The 13935-nt window shown below is 35.6% G+C and overlaps 2 protein-coding genes across 4 annotated transcripts in view; both read right to left on the reverse strand.

Annotated features, from left to right (window-relative positions):
* Window positions 1-1252: 1252 nt before the first annotated feature.
* Window positions 1253-8740, reverse strand: LOC103434923 (probable LRR receptor-like serine/threonine-protein kinase RFK1). Of its 2 annotated transcripts, XM_029098540.2 has the most exons (25): window positions 8444-8654; window positions 7890-8055; window positions 7552-7661; window positions 7325-7396; window positions 7132-7200; window positions 6983-7054; window positions 6657-6728; window positions 6459-6530; window positions 6304-6375; window positions 6100-6171; window positions 5926-5997; window positions 5757-5828; window positions 5596-5664; window positions 5373-5438; window positions 4854-4916; window positions 4714-4761; window positions 4555-4598; window positions 3892-4280; window positions 3626-3821; window positions 3227-3373; window positions 2950-3068; window positions 2644-2854; window positions 2201-2435; window positions 1931-2081; window positions 1253-1825 (listed from the first exon to the last, which is right to left on the reverse strand). In XM_029098540.2, the coding sequence occupies exons 3-25, from the start codon at window positions 7626-7628 to the stop codon at window positions 1445-1447; spliced, it is 2841 nt and encodes a 946-aa protein (XP_028954373.1). In that variant the 5' UTR covers window positions 7629-7661; window positions 7890-8055; window positions 8444-8654; the 3' UTR covers window positions 1253-1444. The 2 variants fall into 2 exon arrangements, with proteins under 2 accessions (XP_028954373.1, XP_028954372.1); XM_029098539.2 differs by lacking the exon at window positions 7552-7661 and having other exon boundaries at window positions 8444-8740.
* A 2332-nt stretch (window positions 8741-11072) lies between these two features.
* The window catches only part of LOC103427907 (probable LRR receptor-like serine/threonine-protein kinase RFK1), a 12320-nt gene continuing 9457 nt past the window's right edge, over window positions 11073-13935 (reverse strand). For both annotated transcript variants that reach the window (XM_029098555.2, XM_029098556.2), the window contains exons 17-24: window positions 13744-13935; window positions 13464-13662; window positions 13070-13210; window positions 12788-12903; window positions 12465-12675; window positions 12040-12274; window positions 11787-11934; window positions 11073-11670 (exon numbers count right to left, since the gene is read on the reverse strand). The exon at window positions 13744-13935 is cut by the window's right edge and continues 200 nt beyond it. In XM_029098555.2, coding sequence (XP_028954388.2) covers window positions 11335-11670; window positions 11787-11934; window positions 12040-12274; window positions 12465-12675; window positions 12788-12903; window positions 13070-13210; window positions 13464-13662; window positions 13744-13935 — 1578 coding nt within the window. In that variant the 3' untranslated portion in view covers window positions 11073-11334. The remainder of the gene's footprint in view (window positions 11671-11786; window positions 11935-12039; window positions 12275-12464; window positions 12676-12787; window positions 12904-13069; window positions 13211-13463; window positions 13663-13743) is intronic.

A 13935-nucleotide genomic window follows, 5' to 3' on the forward strand; every position in this document is an offset into this window, starting at 1 on the left:
GATGACTAAACAATCTCTTATTTCATGGATTTTTTTTAAAAATAATTTTTACAGATTGATTTATAATCGTAATAATTCTGATCATAAATATGAAGTTGCATGAATACGTCTGGTGGTGAATTGAGGAGCGACCTTTCCTTCTTCATTGAGGATCAAGTTAATTCCTTTAACTTTTATGCGTCGGCAAGTAGATTAACCTTCTTTGTCTTGGAAAATTCAAACCATCGAGAAAATAAGTACACTGTGCATGACAAACCTCATGTTTTGCAAAGTCATCAGAAGGAAGAGAACAATATTTCGACTATAATCTTGTGTTTTGAAAAGTCATCAGAAGGAATAGAACAATATTGCGACTATAATCAAGTATTCATTACACATGTGTTGTCGCTCTGGTCCAATTCATGCATGGATGGCCACTAATCAGAAGGCGTTTGGTTCACAGAAAAACGAGTTTGGGGACGAGAAATTTAGATTTGGGAAAAAGTTCTCTAGCTCGTAAGAAAATTCAGAGGAAAATGAAACCCTTCATTCACCTTAAGTTTCAATAAGTGATGCTGGTGAAGTAGTGCATCCAAACAAATCCCCTTCTTTCAACTTGCATGATCATGACTTGTATGCTGTAACTTGTAACTGTGACAAAATGTCAATTTGGTAAATTGGGGAGTCTGTATAAACATTCAAATAAATACTGGGAAAACTGAGAAGTTAGAATAAATTAATTTGTCGAATACTAGCATTAATTGATGTGGGATTGGCTCACGTGCGAGATTGACAGAATTTATGATTTGAAAATGACTCTTATATAGCGTGATATCTTGTTTTGTTTTTTGTTCTTTTTATTCTCATTGGTCGCTCCAGACATGTATTTCTCGATTACAAAACATAGTATTCCATTGCTCTCATACATTTTGAGAAGGGAATGCAGTTGTTGACAAATTAGCTAATTTAGAGCTTCTATCGTCTTCACTTATTCAGCATGCTGATCCAATATTTAGTGGATTGAGAGTTGAATTTCTATTCATGTGTACTAAGTTCAAAACTCCACCCTTCCCCGTAATGAAGGTAGAATTTCAAAAAAAAAAAACAAAAACAAAAACAAAAATGAATTTCAAACGATTCCATGCAAATATTATGTCATTTAAACAGTCATTGTAAATTCATTAATTCAATCCAATGTTTGCCAATACAACCTAAACCCTAGAGAGAACAAAATTATGTCATTAAACAGTCATTTAAATTCATTAAACAATCATTTAAACAGTCATTTCAAATGATTCCATGCAAATAATTATTTCATCCAATTTTTTTTCAGTACAACCTAAACCCTGGAGAGAACATATATACATGTACAAGAAAATATGGACACAGCAGATCTGCATATGCGTTTACAAAGACTACCAATACAACAAGTTTGCTACAAGAGAAATAGAACTTCCACTATTTCTCAAGAGGGCCTTGATTCCGAGTTGATTTCCGAGAAGTCGAGGCCAGTCGTGGAGGTAGATTCGAATGCATGGACAGTAATTGAATTTTGCGTATGGCTAATACTCGAGCTATGATCACCCCGCTGGCGGTGGAGGTCTCTCATGGCCCTAAATCTCAAATCCTCCTTATACGTCCTCGGTTCTGGTACCACGTCAGGGACGGGGATTTGTCCTTCAAGCATCCTCACCGCCTCGGACATGCTAGGCCTAAGTGATGCAGAGGCATTTGTGCACAGGAGAGCTACTTTAACCATGATCTCTGCTTCTTTTTGGTCAACCTCGGAACCTAACTTCTCATCGATCAGCTCCAATAAGTTACCTGTTTGTTGCAAATGACAAGCCTGCAAATGTTCATCGTAGTTTCGTGCCAAATCAGTATTAATGATAACAACCAGATGAATGGATGCGAAAATGGATCAAACAGAAAAAGGGTGTGGTAAGATTACCCAATCTAAAAGGCAAACCCAATCATCACTCGGAATATAGTTGTTGTTGTTCTTCCCACTGATGATTTCCAAGGCCACTACTCCAAAACTGTAAACATCCGCTTTGTAGGTTAGGTGACCCCATAGTGCGTATTCTGGTGCCATATATCCTCTGCAAATCAAGATCCCGATATGTTGTTACTTGAAAAAATATTCACCAATTTAGCTAGATTTCACTGCAAGTATAACACGAAGTCAATGTACACAAGGATATGGCAAGTGGGAACTGACATTGTCCCAGCTACTCGGGTGCTTATGTGCGTCTTCTCCTCTTCATCAAGTTTTGCCAATCCAAAGTCGGATATTTTAGGGTTCAAGTCCTCATCAAGCAGCACATTAGTCGCTTTGATGTCTCGGTGAACAATTTTAAGCACAGATTCTTCATGGAGAAAAGCTAGTCCTCTTGCTATCCCAATGCATATCTTAAGCCTTGTTGCCCAGTCCAATCTAAGATGATTTTCTCGGCCTACAAAATTATATCAAAGAAAATATTGCTCACTCAAACTTTCTTTTCATCTCTATCATAATTATGTAAACAGATATTTCCAAAAAGAACGAAACTCTACTCAGGGAGTATAGAAGAAGAAATCTAGAAATCAGTCTAGCGCATCTAAATACAAATAAATAAAGGATAAACCATACTTATACAGTTCATTAATTGGCATCATACTCACCGAACAAAGCTCTTGCAAGGTTATTGTTCTCCATGTACTCATAGACCAACAATAACTGACCTCCTTCGATACAACATCCATGAAGTTTCACAAGATTCGGATGTTGCAAACAAGAAATCATGCCCATCTCATTTAAGAACTCACGATTTCCTTGCCTTGACATAGACGAAAGCTGCTTAACGGCTATCACTCTACCATCAGGCAATTGACCCTGCACCCAATCCATGTTCAGAATTACATATCTCAATGTAAAAAAGAGAAAATCTTAAACACCAGGGAAACAATTGGTACAGGTTCCTAAAGTACCTTGTAGACAGGACCAAAGCCACCTTCTCCAATTTTGTTATCATAATTGAAGTCATTAGTGGCTGCTTTTAGTTGTTTTAAAGTAAAACCCCCTCTCTGCCCATCAAGTCCGTCTCTATCTGTCCAAGGAGGCACAGCAGAAAAGCACGTAAAGTATTATTCATCACTATATTTCCTTTCTTGAGCAAACATGTCATCTAATTGTTAGTTTTCTCTTGTGAAAATTATCAATACGAATCATTGAATCTTAGAATGGCACATTTGAAAGATCAAGCACCTTTCTTCCTTCCCCTTTTGCAAGGCAAGTACCCTTTCCACCAAAGGATCCCTAATATGATGAATACTAGGAGAAATGCTCCTACTACGACTCCAGTGACAATGTGAGCAGTTCTTTTTTTTCCACCATTTGAGCAATCTCTGGAATCTGCTCAAAGGAATACATCAATTAGTTAACTGAAATAACATATAAGAAGAAAGGATAAGATATATGTCCAGGTACAAGTTAATTTCAAAGGTTGAAATGAACATAACACTTTCAATATTGAACAAAAAAAACCGTAAACGAAGTTGAAAAATTGAAATCCATTCATTTTCATGTTCTAAACTCAGAAAATTTTGTGATACAAGCTTTTTTTTAGGCATACTTTGCAATGAAGAACTCATGAAAATTACTCACCAGATTCCACGGAAATAGCAGAGATAAGGGGACCATATATTCCTCTGTCAGGAATCCTTGTTGTGCCTTTACCAGCGAAATAGAATCGGATCTCTAAGATATTATTTGTCACACCGACATTGTGTTGTATTATTGCAGGCTTTTGAGCCACCTTTGCCTCCTCTTCAATATTGAAATCCTTCCGCAATACTTCATCCTGAGACAAAGTGCTTGAGTTAAACCGCTTTGTGACTTCAACATATATTTGTAACAATATGACCAATTACCTGAACATAGATATCAAAAATGCGCCTTCCAAGACTCGTATATGTTTGGTCATTTGTAAACTGTATCTCCGCAAAGTGAAGGGTTACAGTATAGTCACCATTTTCTAAGCAATAATGGAAATAAGTGATTGAAAGTGGAGATATGCGTGCTGTTGTGTATAATCCAGAGATATTGGAAGATGCCAGAGATACAGAGTAGCGTGTATTCTGGAAATCGTTGTCATCCATGAAGTCTCCAGTGCTACTAAATCCCCAATAAGAAGCATCATTTAAAAAAACATCTGCAGTGCCACCTTCAACTCCTCCGTCTCCTTCATACAAAATGTTTCCTTTGTTTCCTTCGACAGTGATGTCATTTCCACCACAATTAACATGCAAACAAGTTGAAACTGGCATAATACGTTAAAATAAAAGTATAAGTGAGAGAACATGAAAGAATGCTGGATAGTAACGTACTAAGGATGCAATACAACCATCTACTAACACACAACAGTGATGAAAACATTAAAGTTTCGAATTATGTAATGTTCTATGTAAAAAAAATTCAGGCAAAGCGGGTTTCAAAATTCACTGCCAGCATTTATTTATTTTTTTTTTGAAACACACACTTTACAATCAGAAGAATTTATTTTATTGCGTATATAATCTTAAATATATCCTTACATCGTGGACAGTCGAGATTCTTCAAGCATGGAAGACCTCTCATTCTGCCATAATTGAGTGGAAAAATATGTTAACATGGAATGTACACCATGCATATATGAACATTTTTGTGATTGCTATAATGCAACAAAAACAAGCAAGACAGAGAGACAATCTTACAAGTTGTTTTCTCTTGAAGAGCTCCGGAACAAGTTCAGGTTTAGATTGCTAACAATAGGGAAATATGTGAAACAATAATCAGTTTATATCACTATAAAACTGGCATAAAACATGAATATTTACTAGAGAAGTATTCTGACATGTTGTCTTGACAAGCAGGTTTCTCGGGGCCTTGCCATGTGAAGTTATTGTACGAAAGATCACTGCATGCAATAAATAAATCGTAAAGGTCACTCTCTATCTAGGAAAAAGGTACATAAGCTAGAATGACGTTGCTCCTGGAGATGACGCGCATCCCCTCTCCGTCAAAGCCAAAAAGAATGAAGAAGATTCAACTAAGGAAATGAAAAAATGGAAACAGTAGACTGGTAGTCTGGTACTGTACATGTATTTTATAGCAAAGCATATTGCAGATTTTGAAAAATAATATACTTCAAGGAAAAGGTGAGACTGAAAAATCTTCCATATATGCAAACATCGTTATAATGCTAAAACAGGTTAGCTCCCAGAATGCCAGTGTTAGTACCTACTTAGCAATAATACACTCATGAGAAAGATCTTGGGTACAAAGAGAAGCATCGAAGGTAAAGGTGAATTGCAAATATATCAAAAGAGAGAAAGAAATAAGATGACGCGTTGAAAATAAGTATCGGACATACATGTTACTTCCATCCTTGAAGACTGAGTCTGGTACACTTCCACTCATAGAGTTGCCAGTTACAAATCTACAGAAAGCAACATCAGATGTTTGGAGTGTTACATCAATATTCAATTAGATTATATAACGAATGAAAAAACAATTAAGCACGCAGCAACCTGAAAATCTAAAGTTTCATTCCCAAAATATAGTTCATAGTTAATGTATCAGAAGGTTATACTTACAGGAATCTCAAACGCTCTAAGTTCAATGTGGCTGGAATTTGCCCTACTAACTTGTTAAAACTGACATCCCTATAACAATCAGAATACAAAAATATAAACAAACTGCATTCCCAGTCATAAGACAACAGTGCAATCAGTCCCCAACTTCACACACTACTTACAACATTTCAAGGTTTTGCATTGTCCAGACGTATGGAGGAATCTCTCCAGAAATGTTACAGTTTCTCAGAACCCTAATATATGTAACTAAATAGCATTAGAAAAACTGGAGTCAAAGGTAAATATAACTAACACCTTCATGGTATTGGATGATACAAATACTCGACGTACAATCTTACTAGGCCAGTTGTGCTTTTTAATACTGGAAAACCCTGCTCTGTCCCATTTATATCGCTAATCCTCCTAAGTAGGCACCACAAGAAATAAAAGCAAGTAATTCAATAGAACAAAAATAAAAATAACAACTTAAAGCTGCGAAGAAAACTTGACAATGCGTTTACTCACAACTCTGTTAAGTTGATCAAAAGAGATATATTGGAAGGGATGGGTCCCTGAAGCCCACTTGCATGCATTTCTCTTCAATGATCCAAAATATACATATTTCACGCATACATGAAACATTAGAAACAAATAAGTCTGAAGTAATTTGGCTCATCTATAATGATTTAAACGGCAGGTCTGAATTTTTTCAAAAGTAAAAGATCTTACAATCTCTCGAGTTGTTTCCAATTCTGTATAAAATCTGGTATTGTTCCACTGAAGTTGTTGTCGTTTATTCTACTGCATTGGACAATAAAATTGTATCAGGTGACATGTAAGCAGGTTTTTAGACATTCAAAAACAAACACACTGAAAAAACATACAAGTCTGTCAAATTTCTTAGCCCAGAAAATGTCATCGGTAAGTTTCCAGTCAAACGATTGGAGGACAACATCCTGCAATTCCAATGCCAAAGCAATGAACCATCAATTTTCACCTATCTTTCATCCTTCAAAAAGTGTTAACAGTGTACCAAAAAATATATAAAGAACCAAATTTGTCTAAAAGGAAAATTGCATTACATAGTTCCCAAGTTGATTAAACTTCCAAGCTCATGGGGAACAACTCCGGAGAATTGATTTGCTTCAAGAACCCTGATTGTCAAAAAATAAAGAATATTGAGACTGGAAAGAGCAAGCCAGAATCACTTTCATTGACTGCGAGTAGATCCAAATTGGAGGGAAAAAAAGGGTTTCACGATGGATGCAAATAGAAAAGCTTCTGCAGCTTTTGAAGTAATAGCAGAATGTAATCCAGGGAGACGGGATGGAGACCCTGACAATCTTAGTTACAATAAGTCCATGATCAAAAAAATAATGACTGAGAAAAACGAAAAATCTAAGCTTACAGGGATGTAAGAGTAGTAATATTTCCCAACTCCTTCGGAATCTCCCCTGACAAGCGATTCACAAGAAGAGAGCTGCATAGAATTTCTATTTAATTTACAACAAGAAGTACAAAATCAAAATACAGTCACAAAAATTGACAAGAGCTCACATTGAAGTTAACTGCATTGCACCCCATTCTTTTGGTATAGTACCATTTAGATAATTGAGAGCAAAATCACTACACAAAGAGGAAGAAAAAGAAAATGAAGTGATACTCATAGTCACTAGAAATAAAGGTCACAGATAGAACAAAGTCATTAGACATAGTCACATTACTCTTGAACTTTACAAAATGCTCTTACATTTGTTTAAGGTAAGGAAGTTTGACAAGTTGAGGGGGAAGCATGCCGGGTAGACTATAACCCTTGAGTACTCTGCCAGATTCAAAATTATGAAATCAAGTATTACGCAGAGTACAATGTTATTAAGAAAGCAGAATAATCATAAAGGGGGTTGCTTGCAAATGAATGATTAAGGTCAAGAACCCTTCCTTTAGACGGAAATACCGATATGGGCAAACTACACGAACCTCCGAGACATTAAGGTCAAGAACATCAAGATTATTACCACTGCCACGTTTAGCATTAGGTGGAAAACTGAGAACATCTATACCTCCAGCAACAGAACCTCTTCTAGCACCTATTAGACAAGGACGGCCAAAGGTAAGTTCTACCACGGCAAGGAGGATTCTTGTATTTCACCTAACCCCATCGGAGGTCAGTATAGTTGACCAGAAAATATAGAAACAAGTATAAAAACTTTCTTCATTTATTTTCCTTCTCTTGATTCCGAGTAAATTATTACAAAATATACCAAATATATATAATCATGTAAGAAATATTCAGTAATAAGATGAGGGAACTATACATTTCTGTGACATGACAGACAGTGTTGTTGCATTCACAACCAATACTGCTCTCAGCTCCTTTTGGTGGCTCTTCTGTTACCCCAACAGATTCAATCTCGCAAGAATCGCCATTAAACTTCCAATAATTTGCACCCATCGTTTTAGATATTTCTTGGAGAGCATCAACTATCCACAATTATAAGGGACCATCACATACAGATATAAATATTAAAGAAAATAATGAATTTCTTGCATTCGCGGATGACAAATAATTTACTGATGAACTAGCTCCTTTTCGGGAAAAAAAGTAATATTTAGCATTTGAACATCACATTAAAGAAAAAAAAATTATGCCCACAACAATTTAAGTTCCAATTACCCATTTTGGTCACTGAGAAAATCTAAGAACAAAATTTAAGAAAAATGGTTGATTCTTATTATTACAAGATAACAAAACCCAGGTTTTAAAAATTCAGAGGGCAACTTCCAAAGATTCAAACTTTTCATCTCCCCACACATTTTGGCACCAGCCTAATTGAAGTTCAAAGCAATAGAGTAAGAAATTATCTCTTACTTTCATCCTGGGGCACCACAGACTCAGAAAATCTCAGCAAGCTGAAGCTGCAGCTGAAAACAATAACCAGTAGAGCAGAGAAGCTGCTGCTCTTGGGCAGCATGGTGAAGAAGATTGAAGATGTGGGACGATATTCCTTGTCCTCCTGCCCTCTGAAAGATGTGGGACGAGAGTCCTGGCCTCTGAAAGATTTGTGACAATATAGTACTGTACAGTAAAGCCTGTGATATCTTCTTTAAGATTGGAAAGCTGGTAACTTTGGAGTTTGGACAAGTCGTGGGGTCAGCCAATGCATGTGTAGTGTGATAGAATGGACTGCTTTCAAGTTTCAACGTATGACCCTGCAAAGCAAAAGAAAACGTTTGAACTTCTTTGAAAACTTAAAGAATGAAAGTATCGAACCGATTCACCAAAAAAAAAAAAAAAAGTATCGAACCGATTGGATTATTGGGAAAGCATTTTTGCTCACTACCGTAAATTATTGTGTATATTTATTACCCTATTTATCAACGGTAGATAAATTTTAATTTTGAAATTTGTGTAATAGAAACAAATCTTAAAATTCAAATTCATCTAACGATGATAAATAGGATCCCATTTGAGGATGGTGAGCGATTCATTAAAATTTAATTACTTCTCTTTTAATACAAGAAATTAATTATTTTCTCTTATAATAAGTTTTACTTGTGAAAGACTCTTTTTAGTATTTCTCTATTAAATATTAATTTGGTATGTATCGTTTAAAAAAATAAAAATTGTTTAAAAATTTTGAGTTTTAACGATAAGGATAAAATAAATGATAAAATAAATAATATCAGAATTAACCTTTTAATAAAAAAAATATAATTTTTCGTTAAAATAAATAATACTGAAATTTTTTCGTTAAGGTTCTCTTTAAAGAATCATTATAAGAGTTTAGGGGTAGGGCCATGTCACAATTACATCCCTCCCTGATCTTATTTGGACAAGTAGGAAACGACCGCGTTGTCGCCATGGGTAGGGCCATGTCACATTTGTCAACATGCAATCAAAAGCATTTTTTAGACTTGTTTAATTGTTCTTGTTTTCCCAAGTTCTCACTTCTTAATATCTTTTAACATCATTTTTTTTTTAAGAAAACTAATGGGAAGGATTTGAAATCTTTGAATTTTAACGATAAGGATAAAATAAAAGTTAAAGTGAATGTTACTAGAATTGACTTTTTGATATAAAAATGTGGTTTTCGTTAAAATGAACAATACCGAGAGTTTTTCATTAAAAAATTTTTTTTCCCATTTTTCATATGCACGTGTCGTTGAAACAACGTTTGTAATTCTTGGACTAAAAAATCTAGACAAAGTTGAATGCATGAATGGCGGCTTAAACCCTCGGAGACTAATCAACCTAGAGTACGTGGAATCACTAGTTTAAGGCCTAATTTTTGTTAAATCTGATTCAAATATGGACAATGACAAATATTATGGATCGAGCTTGCCTTTGACTGCTTTAATTAGTAATTGGTGTAAGTCATATTTGTTTCACATCAATATATTCCGTCTCTTTTTTACAAAATTAATATAATTTCAAGAATTTAAAACGAACCTTGAGTTTAACGGGCATGCAGTATATGAAAATAGAGAACGATCTCAGATTGGGCTAGCAACCAGCAGCCGGCAGCCACCCAGCCAACAAGATCTCAAATGTAGTTAAAATATGAAAATTTTAACAAAAAGTTTCCAGTACTGTTTATTTTCATGAAAAACCATATTTTTACACTAAAAAGTCAATCCTGATATTATTTACTTTACCTTTTATTTTGTCCTTATCGTTAAAACTTAAAGTTTTCAATCCCTTTTCATTAATTTTCTTTTAAAATATTACATCCAAGTTTGACCATCCGATGCAAAATTTCCAAATCACTGTTTCTTCAAGTCTGACAAACTACGTAAGGAAACAATTCCTTAAAACTTGCAAATATGATAAATACCATGACTTAGAGCATCTCCAACTTTTAAGTTAAAACATAAAAAATTTAGCCTAAAAAATTCAGGTTTTAATCTAGAAATAGTTTTTCTTCTCTAACCCTTCTAAGTTTTAACTTATATTTGGCCCAAGGGTGAGAGCAAGTGGGGTAAGTTTAGAACCTAAAATTTGAGTTTTACTCCAACGATTAGAGGTCTTATATATGTATCTGTCACACCTAATAAATTAGTTTAACTTCAAACTTGAAAGGTGATGACATTGGACTTTAATGACTTTACTCTCCACATAAATAGTTGATTAGGCTATTGGCGGAGCCCATTGTGTCTCTGGGTACATAATGGGATCAAGCCTAAAAGAAAGAGTGTCAACCATGTCATTCGTAGAGTACCCTTACGTAAATATAAGACTCCTCGTATTTTGCTTTCATTCGACCTTAAAGTCTCACTCGAAGCATGTTTATATTTATATAAGATGAGAGAAGTCATGGATGAGAATGAGGTATACTCGTTGTCCAAGTATATGACGTAAACCCACATTAATGATCTCATACCTAAATGCTCGAGTATGACGTATTAGCTAATTTCAACTTGAAAACCAATTTTTCATTCCTTATGTATTAGTAAAAGCATGATATATTAAGAATGAGAATAATACTGATACTTTGCAATGAGAATAATACTGATACTTTGCATACCGTTTTCTTATAAATACACATACCCTCGGTATGTATGAGAGCTATCCTAGACACACAAAGCCTTCCAAATATTTAATATCGTTCTTGAAGGAAGAGCATATGTATTTGCTACAGAAACTCTCAAACAATTATTATGATAAAATTACAACAGAAGGACAGACAGCTAGCTAGACTGCTACTATATATGATGTCGTGAGGATTTTGATTCAAATTTGATTGAACTCGATTCATGGCCTCATGTAGAGGAAGAGTAAAATGTGTAAGAAGTTACCAAACTCTCGTGTTGGCTTCCACTTGAACTTTGTGTTTGGCTTTGATGATGTCGATCTTTCACGGCCTTGAGCCTCCAATCTTCAGTATAATTTATCGCTTCTTGCTTTGTGTCCGGGACTGTTGTTCGTCCTTCAAGCATGCTCACCACCTCGGACATGGTAGGCCTAAGTGACGGAGAAACATTCGTGCACAGCAAACCGACTTTAATCAGTACTTCTGCTTCTTTGTAATTGACTTCACTCCCTAAGCTCACATCTATCAGCTCCTTCAAGTTTCCACTTTGTTGCAACTGATAGGCCTGCATGCAACCACGGAAATTTCGCTTTATCAAAATGTTTCTTACTGATTAACATAAAATTGTCGGAAAACCCACAAATTGTGCAGTAGCTCGAGAGATTGAAAGCTGTATAGTACCCAGTCTAGGAGACAGACACAAGTGTTACTTGGTACATAACTGTTCTTCTTCCCACTGGCAATCTCCAACGCAACAACTCCGAAACTGTAAACATCTGCCATGTAGGTCAAGTGACCCCATAGAGCATATTCTGGTGCCATATATCCTCTGCAAATTAAGATTGTCCCAATAATTTGTCACTTTCCAATTAAAACTATAAAACATACATATATATGTAAACGTGCGTCGAAAGAAAATGTTATGACAACTGACATGGTTCCTGCAACTTTGGTGCTGACATGTGTGCTCTCTTCACCATAAAGTTTAGCCAATCCAAAGTCCGATATTTTAGGGTTCAAATCCCCATCCAGCAGCACATTGGTAGCTTTTATGTCCCTGTGAACAATCTTGAGTCTTGATTCTTCATGCAGAAAAGCTAAACCTCTGGCTATACCGGTACAAATCTTAAGCCGTGTAGGCCAGTCCAGTTTAACTTGGTTCTCCGGGCCTATATATCATATAACCAAAAATACTTCTAAGTGTACAAATAAAAACCGATAAGCAAACCTGAAAACTTCCCTTAACAGAAACGTTAGATTTATAGACTGTCCAACAAGAAAAACCAAATGTTAAACGTCTTGTATATTCAGGTTTTAACTTGATCAGATTCTATTGAGTATTGACGTCATGAAAGTTACCGAATAAGGCATGCGCAAGACTATTGTTTTCCATGTATTCGTAAACCAGTAATAATTGATCCCTTTCAATACAGCATCCATGCAGTGTCACTAGATTCGGGTGTTGCAAACAAGTTATCATGCCAATCTCATTTAAAAATTCGCGATTTCCTTGCTTTGAATTGGATGAGAGCTGCTTAACTGCTATCAATGAACCGTTAGGTAAGTGACCCTGCATTCACACCATAATTTTTAGAATCTACTTTTAGCCATGAAGATTTGTATTACAAGAAAAGGACTTGCTTTGAGAGTTCTATATATATTCCAAAGAAAACCAGGGCTACCTTGTAGACAGGACCAAAACCACCTTCTCCAATCTTTCTTGCAGAATCAAAGTTGTTAGTGGCAGCTTTTATTTGTTTCAAAGTAAAAGTCCTCGTCTGCATATCTTGTCCAAGATCTGTCCAAGAAGAAATTAAAGTATGCCAAACATCTTTTCGCAGAATCAAAGTCTTTAGTAGCAGCTTTTAAATTGAGTATTAAGAAAGCTAGTTTTGTTTTCAATATACTTTTCAGCATGATGCAAGCTAGCAATTTGAGAATGGGATGTTTAATGTAATATGCACCTTGTTGTCTCCCCCTTTTTCCTCCCAAACATCCTTTCCACCAAAGGATTGCCAGTACGAATAGTGTTAGGCATCCCCCAACAACACCGGCAATGATGTAAATGGTTCGCACAGTTCCACCATTTGTACACGGTTTAAAGACTGAACAAAAGAATAAGCCAGTTACGCTCACTCAAAAAAAGATTTCAAGCAAAAAGAAAGAAGATAATGCTGACTACAAAGATTTGGTCAGATAAGCAAAATCATGAAATGTGAAAACAATATTCAAAATGTGCTAATACTGCAGGAATGCCTTTCATATTCTACAGTATATTAGGAAGCCTTTTAGACAACCTTCAGTTTAAATGATAGTACTAAAATGATAGCGAAGGAAACGTAGACAAGATTGACTCACTGGAAACCACAGAGACAGCAGATATGAGGGGACCATAGTGTCCTTTCTCTGGAATCTTCGTTGTCCCTTTTCCAGCCCAGTAGAACCGGATATCTAAGACGTTACTTGTCACATTGACATTATCTACTTGCTTAACTAATCTCTTTTGAGCCATGCCAACCTCGTGTTCAATATTGAAATCCTTCCACACCAACCTTTCCTGAGAAAAAAAAAATGACCTTATCAAAACCTTAAGTTACAATAACATAAAGATGGCAATCCTATTCGTGTTGCTAATTACCTGAACATAGATATCGAAAATACGCCTCCCAAGACTAGTATACCTTTTGTCATTCGTGAATTCGATCTCCGCAAAGTGGAGAGTTATAGTGTAAATCCCATTTTCTAAACAACGGTGGAAATAAGTAAGTGAAAGCGGAGATATGCGTGCTGTTGTATATAGCTCAGAAAGATTGGAAGATGCCAGAGATAC

The sequence above is a fragment of the Malus domestica genome, chromosome 05 (genome assembly GCF_042453785.1).
Source record: "Malus domestica chromosome 05, GDT2T_hap1".
NCBI classification, from domain to species: Eukaryota; Viridiplantae; Streptophyta; class Magnoliopsida; order Rosales; family Rosaceae; genus Malus; species Malus domestica.